General features: G+C 31.4%; 1 protein-coding gene across 3 annotated transcripts in view; it reads right to left on the bottom strand.

The window, feature by feature from the left end:
- Positions 1-56: 56 nt before the first annotated feature.
- The window catches only part of LOC116435217 (aquaporin homolog protein drip), a 67885-nt gene continuing 48412 nt past the window's right edge, over positions 57-19529 (bottom strand). For all 3 annotated transcript variants that reach the window (XM_031994572.2, XM_031994573.2, XM_031994575.2), the window contains 2 exons: positions 3629-3772; positions 57-1682 (listed from right to left, as the gene is read on the bottom strand). In XM_031994572.2, coding sequence (XP_031850432.1) covers positions 1287-1682; positions 3629-3772 — 540 coding nt within the window. In that variant the 3' untranslated portion in view covers positions 57-1286. The remainder of the gene's footprint in view (positions 1683-3628; positions 3773-19529) is intronic.

The raw sequence follows: 19529 nt of genomic DNA, 5'->3' as shown, positions 1-19529 counted from the left end.
CAACGCAGAGGAGTGTTCTATAATTAGAGTAATGATTGACAATAAAAGATAAGTAATAAAAGGGAATTATGCTTTATGTACAATTAAGGTGACACCAGTTACAAACAGATTTAGACGTGATATTTTGTTTAGAAATCTTATAAGCTACTTTAAGTACAATATATACAAAGCTTAAACTATATAGAAAATACAGTTATAAAATGCAGTATTTCTTATGAAGAAAATACAAAATTGTAGAATTAAATTTTCTAAAGTCGATCATCGTTCTAGTATGTATGTGTACACGAGGACGTTTCACTCTCAAAAATGTTAATTGTACGTTAAAAAATATATAAAATTATGCGGAGAAACGCAGAAAGATGTAAATATCGAAAATTTCAAGAGTGTTTAAGCTAAAAGTTTTACTTAGATAATTAAATGTTATTAATGAAAATATCGTGACGAATTCAACATGGATTTTGTATCGAGATGTTATTAACAGACATACAATAAACACGGATAGGATTATATTATATATTAATAAAAAAGACCTACTTTGTTCTTCAACGAACTGCTTTTCTAAACTACTTTATAGAAAAATTCTTTTATAAATTCGTACACATTTATTTCTAATTGTTCATAGTAAGTACGCATTAGTGTTCGTCTATAGAATAAATAAAAAAAGAAATTAACAAATAGTAGATCAGATATTGTTCCATTTATGTGTCACATAAAAATTCTTTCCTCCTTTTTCCAATTACGAAGAGAAACGATTTCTCATCACGAAACTTGCAAATCACGATACTGAAATACGGTGTATCGCTTATTAAGATCATTTTTTATGAAAACAAGTAAGTGAAAGGTATAAAAATCCCTGCGAACAATTATTCAAATTGTAAATATAGAACAATAAATCAAATCTCCATATTTTGTCCAATGTCATTTCTACATTCAAAATCACATATCAATTCTAATTTCTGTGTCAAATTGAACGATATACATTTTACTACTGAAAATAAAACTCAGAAATTTTCCTCGTAATATTAGGCACAGGCAAAAGTTCGTGCGGTTTTCTTGTTAGCAATGAATTGAGGTTCGATTTCGTTCAATTTTTCACTAGTTTAATGAATGAAATTGGTATTAGCAGCAAGTTGTATTTAATTATGTATCAAATAAAATAGAATTACTTTACAAGAACAATCTCTGAGTTCAAATTTTGATTGAAGGATCTGCACGAACTTCTTCCGGTATTTAATAATTCTTCGTTTTTGTTTCTCGCGATTAGAAGAAGATAAATGTCTTTATCCTCAGAAATCATAGGATGCTTCGTCGTCTTCCTTTTTACGTTTAAATGCCAGCTTGTACAGTATACCAGCTACGCAGGCTCCCAGAATAGGCCCGATCCAGTAAATCCACAAGTTTTTCCAGTCGCCCAGTATCACCGAAGGACCAAGTGTTCTGGCAGGATTCATACTACTTCCTGTTACGGGTACAGCTGCCATGTGTGCCACGGTGATAGTCAACCCGATTGCCATAGGTGCCCACCCTTTCGTGTCTGTCCTCTTTGGATCGGTCACTGCATGGACAACCAAAACCAAAAGGAACGTGACGATGGCTTCCATGAAAATACCTTGGCTGTCAGTGACTGATGGAGCAAGGTTTGTAGCACCTAAACCTTGGGTAGGTGCTCCTGGAATTAGTACCTGTGGGAATAAATAATGGGATAATTGTTAAAATAATATTAAAGAATTCAATATTATAGATTTCTGTAATAATAATTTATGTGCATTTATTTAAAGTATTTTTACTTATATAAAAAAAATACAAATAACTTGTTTCAACTAATAATGTATTAATTACTAAATTAGTGAATGTTTACGACGATTTAAAACTGTATTATCAAAATCAGTAACTTATGCAATAGTTTACTCATAAAATTAGTTCTGAAATATGATCGACGCAAATAAAATGCCAATTTATAACGTTATTATACTTAACATAAATTATAATACTATCATACGGTAATATTGATTGACAATTTGAGCAATCTAAAAGCATATATTGTATACGTTGATGATGAAAATGGGTGAAGCAGTGAGTTAAACTTTTCTAAATGTAGGCGACTTTGATAATTATCGATATATTTGCAAAGAAATTGATAAACTATGATTTTCTTTACTTCGGCGCTTTTCATCTTTTACATTGATTGTTATCAATGAAATGAATTTCCATGAAATAAATATTTACAATATTGTAGCGTATTTAGCACGTTATTGTTTAATATTTCCATTGAAAATTGTAGATGAATCTTTAGATCTAATTAATTTTAATACTCTATACTATGTTTAATTTCTAAATGTATGTTATACACGTGACTCGAAAATATTATTTCCACTTCTAGTACTCATCTTGATTGTAAAATATGTAGCTCACGTGCTTGTCTATTTTTTGCTTTTCACGCACGTAAAAGCTTCCCATTATCATTTTCTAAATGGACAACACTTTATAACTTTTTAATGATGCAATTCACTTGATCCTGACATGTTTGAAATTAATACACTCATAAAGCACTAATAATACTATACGATAAGTAGATAGTACACCACACATTTCGCCTATTTAATTTGCTTCACTCTTGTTGATTCCCGACGTAACCGGTGTTACTAAATATACGGTAAATCCTTGACCTTGCTGTACATATTAATTAACTGACGATAATGGAAAAATGCACTCTAATAACTGAAGAGGAAAAAATGGAAGAAATATACCGAGAAAACCTTGATTAATATTCGGTTTCAGTTCCTATTATGACTTAAGATAATTATATAGAAACATGTTATTATTTTATAGATTAGAGAAACGATTACTCATATTCATTTATATTATTGTATATTAGCTTGCACAGAAACAATGAAATAGAAACCTTTATGAAGATTTCATCAAATTTTTATTGTATTTCCAATGTGTGATAACTTTTTATAATAAAAATTTCATATTAATATTATTTAAAGATTTTATGGTATTAAATAAAATTAAACAAATATGGTGTCGTACAAAAATGATAGAATCAATGTTTTGCGAAATGCGTTAAAAGAACTATAAAAATGACAATGACATTTTTCTTGCGATTTCTATAATCTACAAGAAAGTTGTTAAGAATCCAAAACTAACAATCAATAAACATATTTTTATTTCTTTTTCTGTAAACTATAATACACTTTATCCACATTTTTAATGAATACTTTTAAGATTATATATTTTAAATAAATTTTCATCTCAATGAATATACAACTTCTGTCACTTGATAAGCAATAAAACAAAAAGTAATTTGAACATGTATGTAAATCGAGTTCAGTTTCATATTTTTTAACACGTTGGATGCCATGGGGATCACCGATGACCCCCGCCCAAATTCGATTACTGCAATTTCCTTAATTAAACGATGATTATTTGAAAACATTTCTATATTGTAAATAACGCTACATAATACGTTGACATTCAGCAAAATGAGCCTGCGATAATAACAACGCAGTTAAATTAAATAGTTTAATATTGTATTTTTTCCTTTTCGCGTATTCTGCACCTTAAAATCGTGTGGTATTCAACGTGTTAAATATGTTCGATAATAACTAAAAAAATGTGGTTTTACCTTTAAAACAGCTGAACCCGCGATTGCCCCACAGCATTGACAAACTACGTAACACAACGTTTTTAAGAAACTGCAATTTCCACTAACAAGAAGGCCAATTGACACAGCTGGATTCACGTGACACCCTGAAATGGGACCCAACACCTGAAGGAAAAGAAAAATTTATTATAGTAGAAATGTTTCTTCCTTAATTAAATGTGTTTATAAGTTTTTAAATCTGCGGCATCGAAATGTATGCTTTAATTGACAAGTAAATAATGTCATATACAATGTTGAACAGGAAATTATGCACTTTCTGATTAGTAATGATTTTTATTTATGTTTGACTTCTGTTTATAAATGCGAGAAAAATGATTGATAAATAATAAATTGATAAATAATAAATTATTGATAAATAATAAATTGAAAGTACAAAATTTATTGAATATATTTCATAAAATATTATGAAACCAAAAATGGAAAACAATAACTGTAATAAAAGTTTAAAATTAAAATTATAATAAATAAAATTTTAAACAATAACTGTAATAAATTTTTATTGAATACCACTTTTGCTTATTATAAATTAATATTGAAAATCGATCTTCTCAGAAACAGTACATAGGCTGAAAAAATTCATTCTATTATATTGAAATTAGTTGCACATTTTTTATATGTTTTATCATTTTGTATATCATATTCTTATTTACTTCATTCATTTCATATAGTATCATTATTTTTCTGATTTTCTTACTGATTAACAGCAATACACTACATAATAATTTTTATTAGTACCTTAATAATTAATTAACTTTATTAGTAATAAAAATGATATATAGATGTTCATATTATAAACATCTACATATCTCATTTACCGTGGACTATTCCTCCAATTCAGATTCTTAACTTTCTTAAATTACATTCATTATACACTTGAAAGCGTTCTAGTTACATCCTATAAAGGTAATCCTATTACTTTGGATTCAGAGGAACGAAGAATTCCTGCTTTTTATCAGATTTCTGAATGTCGTGAAAAACTCGTATGATTTATTCCCATTCTCCGAGAACCAGGTTGTATGTGAGTTGTTGGTCTTGTAAAAATTCACTGCTTCTAATTCTAATTCCGCAATTCTCGGACTATGGTCCATTGATATACACGCCGATAAAAAAAACTTATATTTATTTCGCGGTATGAATGATTTCCTAACAATCACGGTGGCCCACATCCATCCGTGGAGAAATCAAGGCCTTAGATCCGGAGGCTGTGTTCGCGGAAACGTTCGTTTCTATGTTAATCCTTTCAAGGAAATGCTCTTCGGATATATGTATTTGAATGTCAGCGATAGTGTAAGTACAATTAAACGGTATGACGAAAGTTTTAAAATATTTTTCTGATTATAATAAATAAATTGTAAATGCTACAGATATAGAATATATATCTGTAATTATATATATATGTGTTTGTACATTTATTAGTCGTTAAAATTTAAAAGAATCAGCAGTAGTAAGATTCAATTTTATTTCTCTGCACTCGTTAACATTACATTTTCGTTATCAAAGAAAAAAAAATTCTGAGAAGTTACACATATTTACGCAACAGTTTTATACATTAATCTTAACTTGAAATTATTTATTTTATATCTTTATTAGCAAAAGTAGTACTTGTATATGCTACATAGATGAAATAAATTATGATTCAGTTTTATGAACATTCATTGGAAAGTTTACTTGCATAAACATTTTGATGCTTTTTATAAAACGAATACATTGTTGTATAAATATTATTTGAGTTATTCTAATTAAAAGTATTAGTAGTTTTCTGTTCCCTAAAAGAGAAGGATGAGTTTGAATTTTCTTGTTTAACGTATTTATTTAAGGTTCAGACAGCGATATACGTTATTAGCGACCAGAAATAAATTTAAAAGGTATGTTCACGCAGGTTAGGCTGCCACAGGAGAGTAAATACATTCCAGACTCTCTGGTGTCGGTGAACTGCTGGGAAGTATGTGTATTTATAATAGTATCATGGTATGAGAACAATACCGATGTCTAATAAAACAAGAATATCGTCTATAAATAAATGAAAGAGAACTAACCGAAAGAAACAAACACTTTAAAAGATCTGAAGAGAAAAAAGAATAGTATGAAAAAATTAAGGATACAAGGGTACATACTTTTTTGAAAATAATTAATCCAATGACATTTTAATCATTTAATAACGATATAAATATTTAAGACTTATATAAATGACAGCAGTAATTGAACAATGAGAAGACGATAGAACAAAGACAATTTTAATATTATATTTTGAGTAAGAAATCTTTCACTAGCTTGAAAAGTTAAAAAGGGGAAATATTATTAAAAGATTATTGTCTGAGAGAGGTGATGGTTTAATAAAACAAAATTTAAATTAATGAACAACAAGAAAATAACTCATTAAACAGTTTTTATAACTGTAATTTTTAATCGTTCTTTAGACATCGTTGCAACGTCATAATGCTTTGGGTTTCTCTAAGAAAAGTCGTAAATTTAATTAAAAATGTTAAATGAGTAATCGTTGCATCTTCATTACTGTCGAATAATAAACCGAAATATTTGAATAGTCAGCATAATTGTGAATTTTTGACCATTTTAGGAAGTATTAGAACAAAACATTTTGGAAAGTTATGTAATGATAGCGAAATGCATTTCCTATATATATATAATTAAATTGAATTGGCAGCATACCAAACAGAGCATGTTGTACAAGCTATTACTAGAAGAGTGTGAGTTATTACCACACGTGTAGCAAATAGGACAGAGAAACATATAAAATACTAATATTAAGGAAATATTAGTATTCTTTACGTGTTCCCTTAATATTAATAGTCATATTTCTTGTTTTCATTAATACGACTAATATACATATTTATAAAAAAAATTACTGCTGTTATAAATTACTTCCTTAGTATGAAATTAAAGTGTTTCTTTTGTATTACTCATCCTCCATTTTTTTTCTTTTGCCACATTCTTTCTTAAATAGAATTAATGAAGAAAGTTTACAAAACTCCACCATACTTTTCAGAATTTAAAGATGATTCTTGGGTAAACAATTTAAGTAAACTGTTTTACAAGTTCGCAATCTTAATAAGAAGATAGCAAAACATAGAAAGCATTTGAAAGGATAAAATTTATGTATGTTTTAACCATGTTTCATTTTTTAACTCTTAATGAAAGAAACAGAACGACAGTTCGAAAGAAGGAAAGAAACAGAGAAAAGGAGGTATAAAAATTATACAGAGATTATCGACTTGGTAAATGGACAAATGTAGTTAGGCCAAGAAGCAAAAGGGAGAGAAATTTAATAGAGAATGGAAATGGTACTACAAGTTCACAAACTGATGGAAAAGATAGCAAAACACAGAAAGCAGTTTAGCAAACATAAATTTTATGTGTCTTGGTCACATCTCATTTCTCAGTTCATAATAAAATAAGCAGAAAAATAATTTAAAGGAAAAAAGAAATTGGAGAAAAGGCATAAAAGTCACAAAGAAGTCCTCGACTTGGAAAATGGACTAATGTCGTCAGGTCAAGGAGCAAAGGAAAGAGAAACTCGGCGGGTAAAAATTATATCTAAACATCAAAAACATAACAAAAAGGCAGTGGAACATGAAAAACAGTTTAATTAATTAGAATTTGTTGATTTTATATTAGAAAATAATAAATCAGTTTTATTTAAAAAATGTAGTGCACAATAGAAATCACATCTTTACGGTACAAAATCTCCGAACCTAATAAACATTAGCTTCTTTTATTTACATCGTAGTCCATGGAGATCGGTTTTCCTTTTAATCGTTCTATTATAGTTTTATCCAGAATTAGAATTCATAAATGCTATAATAAAAAGAAACAGGAGAAGCAAAAAATAAGAATCACAGACAAATCCTCGACATAGAAAATGGACAAACATAGTTAGTCCAAAGGAAAAAAGAAAGAAAAATTCAGATGGAGAGTGGGAGTTATTTCTAAAATTCAGAAATTTAACATTAAGACAGTGGTGCATGAGAAGCTGTGAAACAAATCAGGAATTATTTTAGTACGACAAAAATAAAACAATAGTTCTCAAAAAAAAAGAAACAGAAGAAGCACAATAGTGCAAGTATAAAAGTCACAAAGAAATCCTCGACTTGGAAAATGGACAAACGTAGTCAGGCCAAGGAGCAAAAGGAAGAGAAACTCGGACGGGGGTTGGAGAGAGAGGGAAGTGTAAATGCTGTCTAGATCGGTGGCTGGGCCGATATGAGTTCGGTAGAATCGGGCTGATGTCAGGAGGGCCCAGTGGGGCCCGTCGCGGCCCAGTTCTCATGCACGTCGGCAAGGTCTCGGTTCGCCCCGGGCGATCGGAGCACATATGCGCCGACGGATTGCCGCGGTTACGCAACCAATCTTCTTGGCTCGTTCGGTTTTCCTCTCCTCTTGCTCTTGTTCTTGTTCTTGTTCTTGTTCTTGTTCTTGTTCTTGCTCTTGCTCTTGCTCTTGCTCTTGCTCTTGCTCTTGCTCTTGCTCTTGCTCTTGCTCTTGCTCTTGCTCTTGCTCTTACTACTCCTCCTCTTCCCCGCAATCTTCGTAATCTTCTCCTTCTTCTTTTTCTTCTGCTCCGTGTCCCAGCGGCGTACACTTGTCGCGGTCCGTCGGCATAAATTCCGTGCGTTGCTCCGAGCAGAAAGATCATGCGCGGAGATATCGATTAATTGATTTTATTAATTATAAGATCGAGCACGAGCGACGCGTGGCGCTGCCTTTAATCCTCGACGCTAGGACCGCGCCGATTAAAACAGCCGAAGGGCTGGCTAGCCCGCTCGTTCGCTGTAAAAGGTATTCGCAAACGTTAACGGTCGTCGCGTAACGGGGATTCATTTTTTCCTGGATCCTCGTCTCGAGACCGATACGCCCGACCTTGTCCCGAATGAAGAGCCTTATCCCGGCGCGATTTTAATTATTACGCGTCCCACGGGCACGCCTAACAGCTCGGCTCTCTCGCGGGTACCTACAATGGGGAAAGTGTTTGCTTGCTCCTCTTTTCATCTCCGCGAACCCCGGCCTTCGTACGGCTCGGTTTGTTCCAAGAAAAGCAATAAACGAAGCACAGGCTTTTATTCGGCGTGTCTCGCGCCTCGATAAAACTTTTCGGCCGTGCACGCGGCGTTCCTTCTCCCGGTTCTCGACGGGCCCCGCTTATCTCCCGTTAATCTTGAATTATTAATTCTGCTAAATGTCTAGATACCGTAAACGCGCGATGGGATTTGCAGGTGGCGAAACACCTTCGAGAAAGGGGCACGCGCTGACAATCGTTCTCTTCGGGGATTCGTGAGATCCTGAAACGAGGTCAATGCACCTCGGCATACTGATCCCGCCGGTCTTATTTTTCTTCTTGATTCATTGATCGGTTTTAATTCTTTCGGCTCGCTTTTCCATGCCTTTTTCTCTTCTCTGCTAGACTGGTGTCTTCTTGGTCTAGCTTGACCGAGCATGTTCAAAGCATCTGACGCGTATCGTTTGGATTAATCGAATGTCTTTAAAGGTAGTAATTAGACTGCGGATTTTTATGTACTTACGGTAAATTTGAAAGTACAGACGTGCATGGGTTGCATGCTGTACGGAGGAATATCTACGATCCATGGTGTACTGATTTGTATAGTGTTTGTTAGGGAAAGCTATTTTCCATCACAAATGATTTTATTTTTCTAATTACGTTCTGTACAATTTGAATTTCCATAGAAATCTGTAGTTTAGTAATCATGAAAAATAGGTTGTTGCATGTGGAAAATAAAAGCCTTTTCCATGGCACGGTTTAACATTAAAACTACGAGATGGGTCAAAATGACCCATACCGGATTTTTTCTGTTTACAATTATTAAAAAGATGACAGATGTTTCTCTGAGAAATTGTTAAAGAAGTTGATTTAGCAATACGCAAACTGAATTGTAAATCAATTAAAGTCTCAATAGATGCGTTTTTGGAATTCCTGTAGAGTGTAGACTATGATAATTTGAAGTTGAACACTTTTTTACTGCATGTATATTTGTGTTATCTTGTTCTCGTGGTAAGAAAATGCAACTTGGTTTAGAGTTACCTTAGTTCTTGATACTTTAATTATTACTTGTTTTGAGTAAACTTTAAATGTATAGAAGCATAGAGATACGGAACTAATAGCTATAAAAATATATTTGTGTTCTTATTTAAACAATAAAATTTTTTTATTTCGATACCTTTTTCTACTTTCTTTTCTCTTTTAAAATATTTCACACCCTTAAATTATTCTATTACTTTCTTTGTTCTTTTATTCGCTACGTTTTTATCGTTAATTTTGTTTTATCCGCGTGTACATAATCTTCTATTAGATGTTCTAGTAATTGCGTTTATTTGTTGCATATTTTTGCACAGTTTACCGTCTTGATTATTTCCCCCTTCAATATTCTCATATCTGTTATATTGTTACCTAATTTGAATTTTTCTTGTTCCTCTTCCTTAGTATCTATATTATGTCACTTTTTATTTTTCTTCTTTCAATAGTTTTTATTCAGATATATTTGTTTATATAATTCTTATACCTGTTTTTGTTTAAATATTTTTCTATTTCAGTTAAACAGTGCTTGTTAATTCAAGATATTTAGCAATCCTTAAACTAATTTTATTGACAGTTTTATAGAATTCAATTACCTGTGTTTCGTATTTTTTAAATGCATCCTTTTTCTTTGTAGGAAGCATTAAGTCAAAGGGCAAAGTAAAATTTACTGTTACTTTACTCTCCGACCCTTCTCGTAAAAGTTCAACCTATAAGGTGAATAATTTTTTATTAATACTTACTTTACCTATAAAACGACCAAATATTGGCTAAACGTAAAAGAAACATTGATAGAACTTTTGATATAACAAAATAGAAAATATATCTTAAATTACAGTAAGTATAGTAAACAAAACTGAAAACAAAATTTTTTATATTTCCGCATAGTAGAGAAGCCTTTCGAGTGTTGAAATGAAAGTATCAAATTTGAATAAAGATTAAAATTAACTCCTTATCCTATAATACCGTATCAGATTTGTGATGATAATTTTAAATTCAATTCGACAAATCTAAATGTTATTTACTTTTCTTGAATATAAGTTAAATACTACATTTCCATTGTCAATCGGCAACCTAAACGTACACACAGGATAAGTATTAAATTCGTTTCTTTTTATAGTAAATCATTAACGATGAACTAGTTTTATCAAGCCTAATTGTGAAAGAAATGATAGAACGAAGGTTAAGATTCGGCAGTTTAGAGTATAGGTAATAAAATGTGTGAAATCGTAATCTTTTCACCATAGAAAATATTCTAAAACGGAGAAAAATATAGAATTTTTGTCATTTGCAGAGTTACGAACAACGCTGTACGAGTGATTAGAAGCGCAAAGGAAAATAACTGCAACTTTCTAGCAGTTTGAACTAATCACATTGAGAATCTTCAATCGAGGTCAATAACTATCCAACACTGTGACACAACATTCTTGATAGTAGTATGATTGATCGCGACATTTAAATGATTTTGATTTTCATCCATATATGTAACTATATGAATCACAGTTAAAGACCTCTTAACATTTTTACTGTGTCACTGCTGTCGTCTTCTAAATTTTAATTTATTTGGAATCTTTATATCAAAATTTGTTTGAGAAAGGGAACTTTAACAAAATACTTATTAGCTTATGGTTATTAGTCACCAAATGTATTATCAGAATTATAATCAGTATGACTAAACAATTATAGTTTTCTTTGCATTTACAGTTAAATTTTAAATTTATGAGTTTTATATTGTTTTTGTTAAGGTCTATATATTTTATAATTTAAATATAAGCGTTTGACAACCCTGCATTGAGGAAGAATATAAAAAATGTTTGGATCAAATTCTCATCTTGATAAATGGAACATTCTATTGTAATTTGGGAAAATTTCGAAAGATTTGAAATAACAAATTAATGTTTGTAAAAAGAATGGTATGCCATAGATTATGATTTGTGATGATTCAAACTAGTTTAATACAAAAGTTACTTTACTCTGTAAGTTAAATATAGCACGAGCAAACTGTACATAATTTCAACGTATTCTAAAATATCGAGTTAGTTCATAGACTTCATTCCTTCAGGCGCTTGTGACCTAAAGCCTCCGGATATATTTGCTGCACGCAAGTGTGCTCCCATTCGCTTAAATGTATTACGGATCTTAGAGATTCATTGTGAAGTAATATATGTCATATCGGTTGAAAGTTAATTAATTATAACTGTCAAAAATTAACGAATGGATACATCTCTCGTAAATATTCTCAGCACAAGGCGAATATTGAAAGAAACAATTTCTTACAAGTGTATCTCTTTCATATCTATAAAACGATTAATCTTCATTAATCTCCAATTATTGCACAAAAACGATATCCCCATAAATTTCTATAAACGTTTGTATCACATTAATTGGAATATTTTTATACAACTAAGTTCTGCAATTAACATTATCAAAATATTAATAAACGTTTCACTATCCAATTTGACATCTATTAGTTACCAATTAAATATTATTAATATACATTGCAAATATTTAAATTATTAACAGCATCGTATCGTTTCATATTTCTTATTTCTCGTATTTTCCTCATCGTTATATCCTTACCATAGAAACATAAAAATATTTGTAAAATTTCATGTGTACAGTGTCTACGTTTCGTGATAACTTACATAATATTCTCACGTGAAATAAGATTGCGGTTTTCAAGTCCTGTACGTAACGTAGATAACATGTCGACCGAAAAAGGGATTGAACGTAAATTTTCGCAACTAACAAGCATTGATTTCCAGATATTATCACAGAAACCAAATTCACGGTTGTAAAATCCAGAGACAATGGCGTTGTCTCGTATTGCGCCCGCATAATTAGGGTGCAAGAGTTGCACACGAGCCGCAAGGTTCACGTACGATCACGCGGGACAATGATCTTTCGCTCATGGATCACGTTGCACAACGTCCCGAGACAAGGGAGCGGTCTCTCATAGGCCTCCCAAAAGGCCTCCAGCAAGATGACTCTAATATTTGCCGAAGTATACACCGGTTGTTACGACAAAATTGATTGTATTACATATTTCAAGAGCATGTGAAACGTTTGACGAAAATGTCCTAGGAATAATGGCGACATATAATATTAGAAAGACCGGAAAGGAATCCATTATTCGAGCTGTTTTTTTGTAAGAAGTATAAGTTCATTTTTTCTTACAGTGAGATATGTAACAGATGACACATGAATGTTATTGGGCCGGTATCCCCCAAACAAATTGAATTACTAAAATTCATTCAAGTTAACAACGGTTATTTGAAAATATTTTTATGTTATAAATAATGCTACCTAATACGATGACATACAACAAGACAAACGTATAATGGTAATAACGTAATTCAATTCAATAATTTGATGTTATATTTTTTTTCATTTTGTATATTTTGTGTAATTGTGCGGTGTTCAAAATATTAACTTAAAAATATTGGTAAACGTTAATCAATTCGGGTAATGTTTATAATACTATAAACTTGTTTTATTTCCTTATGCAATAATAATTAATGGAATTTTTAAAGAAAATGAACGATTTTTTTAGCTACAAATGGACTTATTCCACTTTAAAAAAACGGCTCATTTCTAGTTTCAACAGTAACATTTATTATTTTATATTAATCTTTTAGTATTAATCTAATTGTGAAAACTGTTGATTAAACTCGAGTGTGGTGATTGTAATCATTACAATGATTACTATTAAAATTTTGATGATTACAATCAACGATACTCATTATTCAATTATATATATTTACAATGATATTTTTTGCAATAAATCGTTATTGCCGAGAGCTGTTTTGTAACAAGCTGACATGTAGAAACTGTTCTATGAATATACCGTATAACGTGAAAAAATTAACTTTATCCTCGATTAATGGAATTACCATTTTTTGTGATCTAAATTGTTTACAATCCTAGTTAAACGGGAATTCAATAATTCAAATTCTTAACCCTTTAAGAGGGTCAGTCACACTTGACTAGTCCCTTTATGGGGACATTTTAAACACAATATTAAAATCTTCCAGTGTAAGAAGTTAAATTATATCTTGAAATATACATATGCGATACAATTCGACGAATACGTTTTAACGAATGTCTTCTCCAGTGTTCGTTTATGTGGACTATTAATGGCACAATTAAATCGAATAATCGAGGTTCTACCACATATCTGTACGAAGAATATAAAGCTTCGTATAGAACAGTTCCTGTTAATCGTATTCTCTAGTTGAAAAATTCGTAATTTTGATTATGCAAGTCGAATGTCACTTATCTGATGCACGGTGGTGCGTTACGTGTGACGAGGTTACTTGTGTTATTTGTCCTGTTTGTTACGCATTACGCGTCCATTTTTACATGCAATGCAACAAACATTCTATTTTTACTGTTGTACGTAGTTCCGCTCTTTTCTTTAATGTGATTCAATGATGACAACAAGTAACAGAACCCTTGTTCAATTTAATTTTCACCCATCGGGTTATCTTTTCTGAAAATCCTAATGGAATCGAGTAAAATAAAAATAAAAAATTTCAAATATTAATCTATCGAACAAACGGAACTTGTTATCAGTAAAAAGAATGAATCATTAATATTTTATCTAATCATATTAAGATTTCGAGAAGATGGAAATTTCCAAATTTGATTATCTTGAGAATTAAGCGCCGTATAAGATCATTCACATTAACACGTTGACTGCCATGTTGATCACCGATAATCGGAACGTCCAAATTGCTCGAAAACAATTATAAGAAGAAAACCAATGTTGAATCGGAATATTTAGTTACACAGGTAACTACATAATAGTGTAACTTAAGCGCTATAATACCAAATCATTAGCCCCTTCTCCTATAATATCGAGTCAGGTTCGTGATGAAAATTTTCAACCGAATTCGACAAATCAGTATGTATTCATTTATTAAAATTTGTAAAATTTATTTAAAATTTATCATTCATTCAATGTTGTTTATTTTGTTTTCCGTATGAATGAAATGCTACTTGTCTATTATCAATCTTTAATCATTCGAGAAAACATAGGCATAGAATAAGCATAAATTCTTTTTTTTTTCCACTAAATTATTAACGATAAAGTGTTTTTGTCGAGCACAGTTATGAAAGAAATCATAGGAGAAGGGGTTGATAATTCATTTTAATAACATTTGCGTTTGTTATGGTACGATAAATAATGTTATATGAAATACTCGGAATTCTCGTGGCAAACAACGGTGTTAGCCAGTCAACTACGTTCGACGAGTATACACGTCATCTTAAAACGCAAAATGGTGCTAACTTTCGTTTCGATAAACGTGTAATTCTTCTTCGTTCTGCATGTTTTTCGTTAAAATATATTACAGATACATTCGCTTTAGGTTTGATGAGTTTTACTTTATTATTTGATTTTATTGCGTACACAATAAGAGATTTTTCAAACTAAATCCCACAGTTAACTGGTTAAACGTTTTTCTCCGTGCAGTGTCTTGCAAGCTGTGGCGCAAATTATGAAGCACCCTGTACAGTCCATAGAGCACGAATTCGTGAAACTGCATTACAATTGCGTCTGCCGGATTCATTTTGAATGTTTTCATTTCTCTCGGCCCGCACTTTGTGACACAGTTACGCAATATTACGTCTTCATCATTAACGATTCTGCGTTCGTATGCGACAAATGACGCATAATGCAGGGTGGGGAACGCATCATTTGCATTCGAATAATCGTCGACGGGTTCGCTTCTTCCCTCATTTATTCAGTTGATTCTTCCTCGTCCTTTGTGTTCTTTTTCTTTATCTCAGGTCTTTCTCTTTTTACTCTTTTTGTACTATTTCAATGCATTCACGAATATGTTTCAATATGTTCCAATGTCGTTTGAAAGAAATAAAGGAGCGGAATTGAAAAGAATATCTCAATTAGAAACGCTACGAGAACTATCTCATTAAATTCTTTCAGAACGTACAATAAATTAATGTAGATATTTATTTCTTAATAAATTGTAAATGGACGATTAAAAGTCAATGTTTTGGATTAATAATATTTACTACTACTCTATTTTCATGAAGCTATAAATAGACTAGATCTTTATGCAAATTAAGATTTTTAAGAATATAATTCGAAACATAGAATTATAATAGAAAATGGTTTTATCTAACGAATATTTCAAAAAACATCGCATTTTGAGTATTTTATATCTTTTTTTTTATCATGTGTGCCTTGAGTAATTTTGTTATAATATTATTTATATAATAAATAATACATGAGTATAGGATCTCTAAGGATTAAAACTTCTTACCAAATTTCAACTTTCTTCAAATGACATTAAAAAATGTATTATTAATGATTTAGTGTTAACAAATAATTATGTAATTTAATCTAATAAGATTTTAGTAATTAGTGCTAACTATATAATTCACTCATCTCCCTAGTCTTAACAAATTCGCATTTATTATTGTCGTTATGAATTGTAACATTGGCTGAAATGCGTAAAAGTGTTACCAACGTTTCCAAAACATCAAAATGGACGTTTACTTTAGTCTTTTTCAAATTATTCACATATCTCTTTACAAATACAGATGAACAACCCTTTGGATGCACAACATTACGCACAATTCTGTGCGCATACTGATTACGACGCAGAACAACGAAACAGAGAAATCACATATTCAAAAAATACGTGTTTAGAATTACCATTTTTAGAATGAAAAACAATCCAATATTTGTGTTCAAAACCAAATAATTACAATGCATCTGGCATTAGTTCATCATTTTGCAGACAAGACGGTCTTAAACGTCTAACATCTTTTTTCACAAAAAATTAAATTATCTATCAAAGTCTTAAATTCTAAAAGAAAAGAAACAACATATCAGTCTCCTCTTAACTGAATAATTAAATTATTCGTTTGCAGTTTTCGACAGTAGATATTCAATCTCGAAGTCGCCATTGCGGCGACATTCGACCACAAAAAGTTAACCCTAAAACTACCAGACAGGTCAAATCAACCCACTTGGGAATTTTGTTTTAAAAATATTTCAATTATGAAGGCATTTTTGTGAGAGGTCTCAAGTGAAATTCAGGTACTCTTACAGATACAAGACTAGGAGATCCTTCGAATCTTAACAGATTATTGACCGGTCTCGAGTTAACTCGTGTTTTCATGTCTAAACGTTATTGATCGGGAGTTAACGTATTTGCATTTGCGTTAGCTATATCAATTTTTGAAGCGCAGGGCAATATAGAATATTCTAAAAGTAAAATATTCGAAGTTATATAAAAGATACGTCCAAAGTTTCATTTCAATTCATTATGTATAAATAAAGTATATGAAGTTTATTTAGATTATTTCACTTTCATATTTAATTACGGAATAATAACCGGTAACGTGGGATAGCTTGTGCGTAAAATTGCCAGTCAACAAAGTGCTAAGCTGATGCAAAAGTTTTGACATTTTTAGTTTTTAAATTCAGTTTAGCAACGCAATGAATGATGTTTATTTTTTAAATTAAAAATGACGTAGAAGAGTCAACGTTCCAAATGAATTGCCTCAACGAAGCAAAATTTATCAACGAAACTGAGTAATAAACATTGAAACAAACGCTGGTGGCAATGTATATGAACTGAAGGAAAGTATGGGTTTTATGCAAAAGTTTTGACGTTTTCTTATAAGAAATAAAAAGAAGAGCTCTAAACTGTTCGCTGAACCAAACTAAGTAGAAACAAACAAAAAAGTATCGTTTATACAGGTTTGAGAACAGACGTTATTTTTTGCATCAACTGGTAATGTGGATAGTTTCTGCGTAAAATTGTTGGTCAGCAGTGTGTTAAGAAACATATTGTTCCAATTCTTACAAAAAACTAGAAATAAGTCATTCTAATTGCTCGATAGTTTTAGCGTTGAAAGGAACAGAAATTAAGATCGGCCAGTGTTGGTGTACGTTAAAAATAATCAGGCCGATACAGGGGAAAGGAGTCTCGATGAGAAAAGCAGATTGTACGAAAAGACCTCGGCCGAACCAAAAGAAAATATGGCGACTGCGGCGCTCGCGAAACCGCGCCGATACGCGAGATTATAAATACTCATATCCGCGCCGTGAGCTGTCGGAAAGTAAAGTATCAAAAGAGACAGAACAAGAGTCATACTAGTCGATCTGAGGTTCGAGGCGAGTCAGTGGTCTCGAGTAGGTTATTGGAGCCTTCGGGGCAGAATTGCACCATCCCGAGAGTTAGACCCCCTTGGGCGAATCACCGGCCTTATTTACCCTTCTACCAACATGCCGGCAGCTCTGTGAAATCAACGAACGTCAAGTGTAAAGGAATATACACGCGTGTGCATATGGTAACGGGTACACGGGAAACGCGCTACACACGTGCGAAATGAAACGAACTCGTCAAAATCCATTTCTTCCCTCAACCCTGCTACGTTCTACGGGTCTTTCTCCACTCAATCACGTTCTCGTGTTTTTAGTACTGGTTTGTTTGGTCAACGCTGAAACTACCAGACGGGTTAAAATTACCCATTCCTGATTTTTATTTTTTATAATTATTAAACAGATAACAACAAGGTTAATATGTTGACTGTTATAGTTAAATTCAGATTCTCATTTGTTGAGAGATTCAATGCAGCCAAGCAACCTATTAAAAAATGTCAATATTTTACGTTTAATATTAATATTCATCTTTAGCACAAATCATTTGAAAACGTTTATTGTATCATTGAATTATTCATAGTAAATATAAATTAATATTAAATATAAAATCTTGAAATTTTCGAATACGTCACTCACTTGTATCGAATTTATTAACGAACTCTGCAAACATTTATTCCATTGAATTATATCACAAATTCGTTCAAATGTATCAAACATTTTGTCATTAGACTCACATAACAAGAGAATAACACTCTCGCATTTTTAAACTGACCATAAACAACTTCTTAACGCTAAAACTACCAGACTGACTAAAATGACCTGTTTCTGATTTCTTCTTTTTGCAATTATTAAAAAGATAACAAACGTATCTTTAAGATATTATTAAGGAAGTTGAGGTAGCAATGAGCAAACTAAATTGAAAATTAATTAAAATACCAATAGATGCACTTTTGGAGTTTCTATAGAGGAATTTCAAAAAACCAATTTAACTGCTCAGTAGTTTTAGTGTTAAGGTCAATCAGAGAGAGATGGCCCACTTTTTAAAAAAGAACTATTACATTCTAAATGTCATGGATATCGAGGAAAGAGAAAAATACCTATGAAAGTAAATATGTATAAAAAGAATAATTGTATAGGGTTGTAAGTAAGATTCGATATACTACTGAAAATGATTAAAAACATTAATATTTGATAATCTAAATGGGAACATGCCATTTTACTCGGAATTACCCTAATCTTTTTCGAGATAAGTCATGTTTTGTTTTTGTTAAGAATAGTTTAAGTTTGAAAATAGTATAACAAAATAATTACTAATCTATATATTCCTGTTTCTGAAAATGGTATGACAAAATTTTTGCTAGACTATATGTTCCTATTTTTTAAAATACTATTTCAAATACATAGAAGAATTGAGGGCCCTATCAGGGTTAACTCATTCGCGACTAGCGTTTGTTTCAGCAGCAATTTTCATAGTTACAATATTTCATTCATGGCAACAAATTATTTTCACAAAATGTAAATAAAATGTAAGAAAAAAGTCACCTCGATTTTTCCTACATATTACATCGTGCGTTAAGATTTCAGATGCAAACACCGGTAAAAGTAATTCTATTTTTCTTACGCGAGGTACAAAATATTGTGTATCACAAAATTGTAACGCTGGTCGGGAACATGTTCAT

This window comes from Nomia melanderi, chromosome 11, assembly GCF_051020985.1.
Source record: "Nomia melanderi isolate GNS246 chromosome 11, iyNomMela1, whole genome shotgun sequence".
Taxonomy (NCBI): Eukaryota; Metazoa; Arthropoda; class Insecta; order Hymenoptera; family Halictidae; genus Nomia; species Nomia melanderi.
The sequence above is the reverse complement of the archived record's forward strand: the minus strand, read 5'-3'. Positions and strand labels throughout refer to the sequence as shown.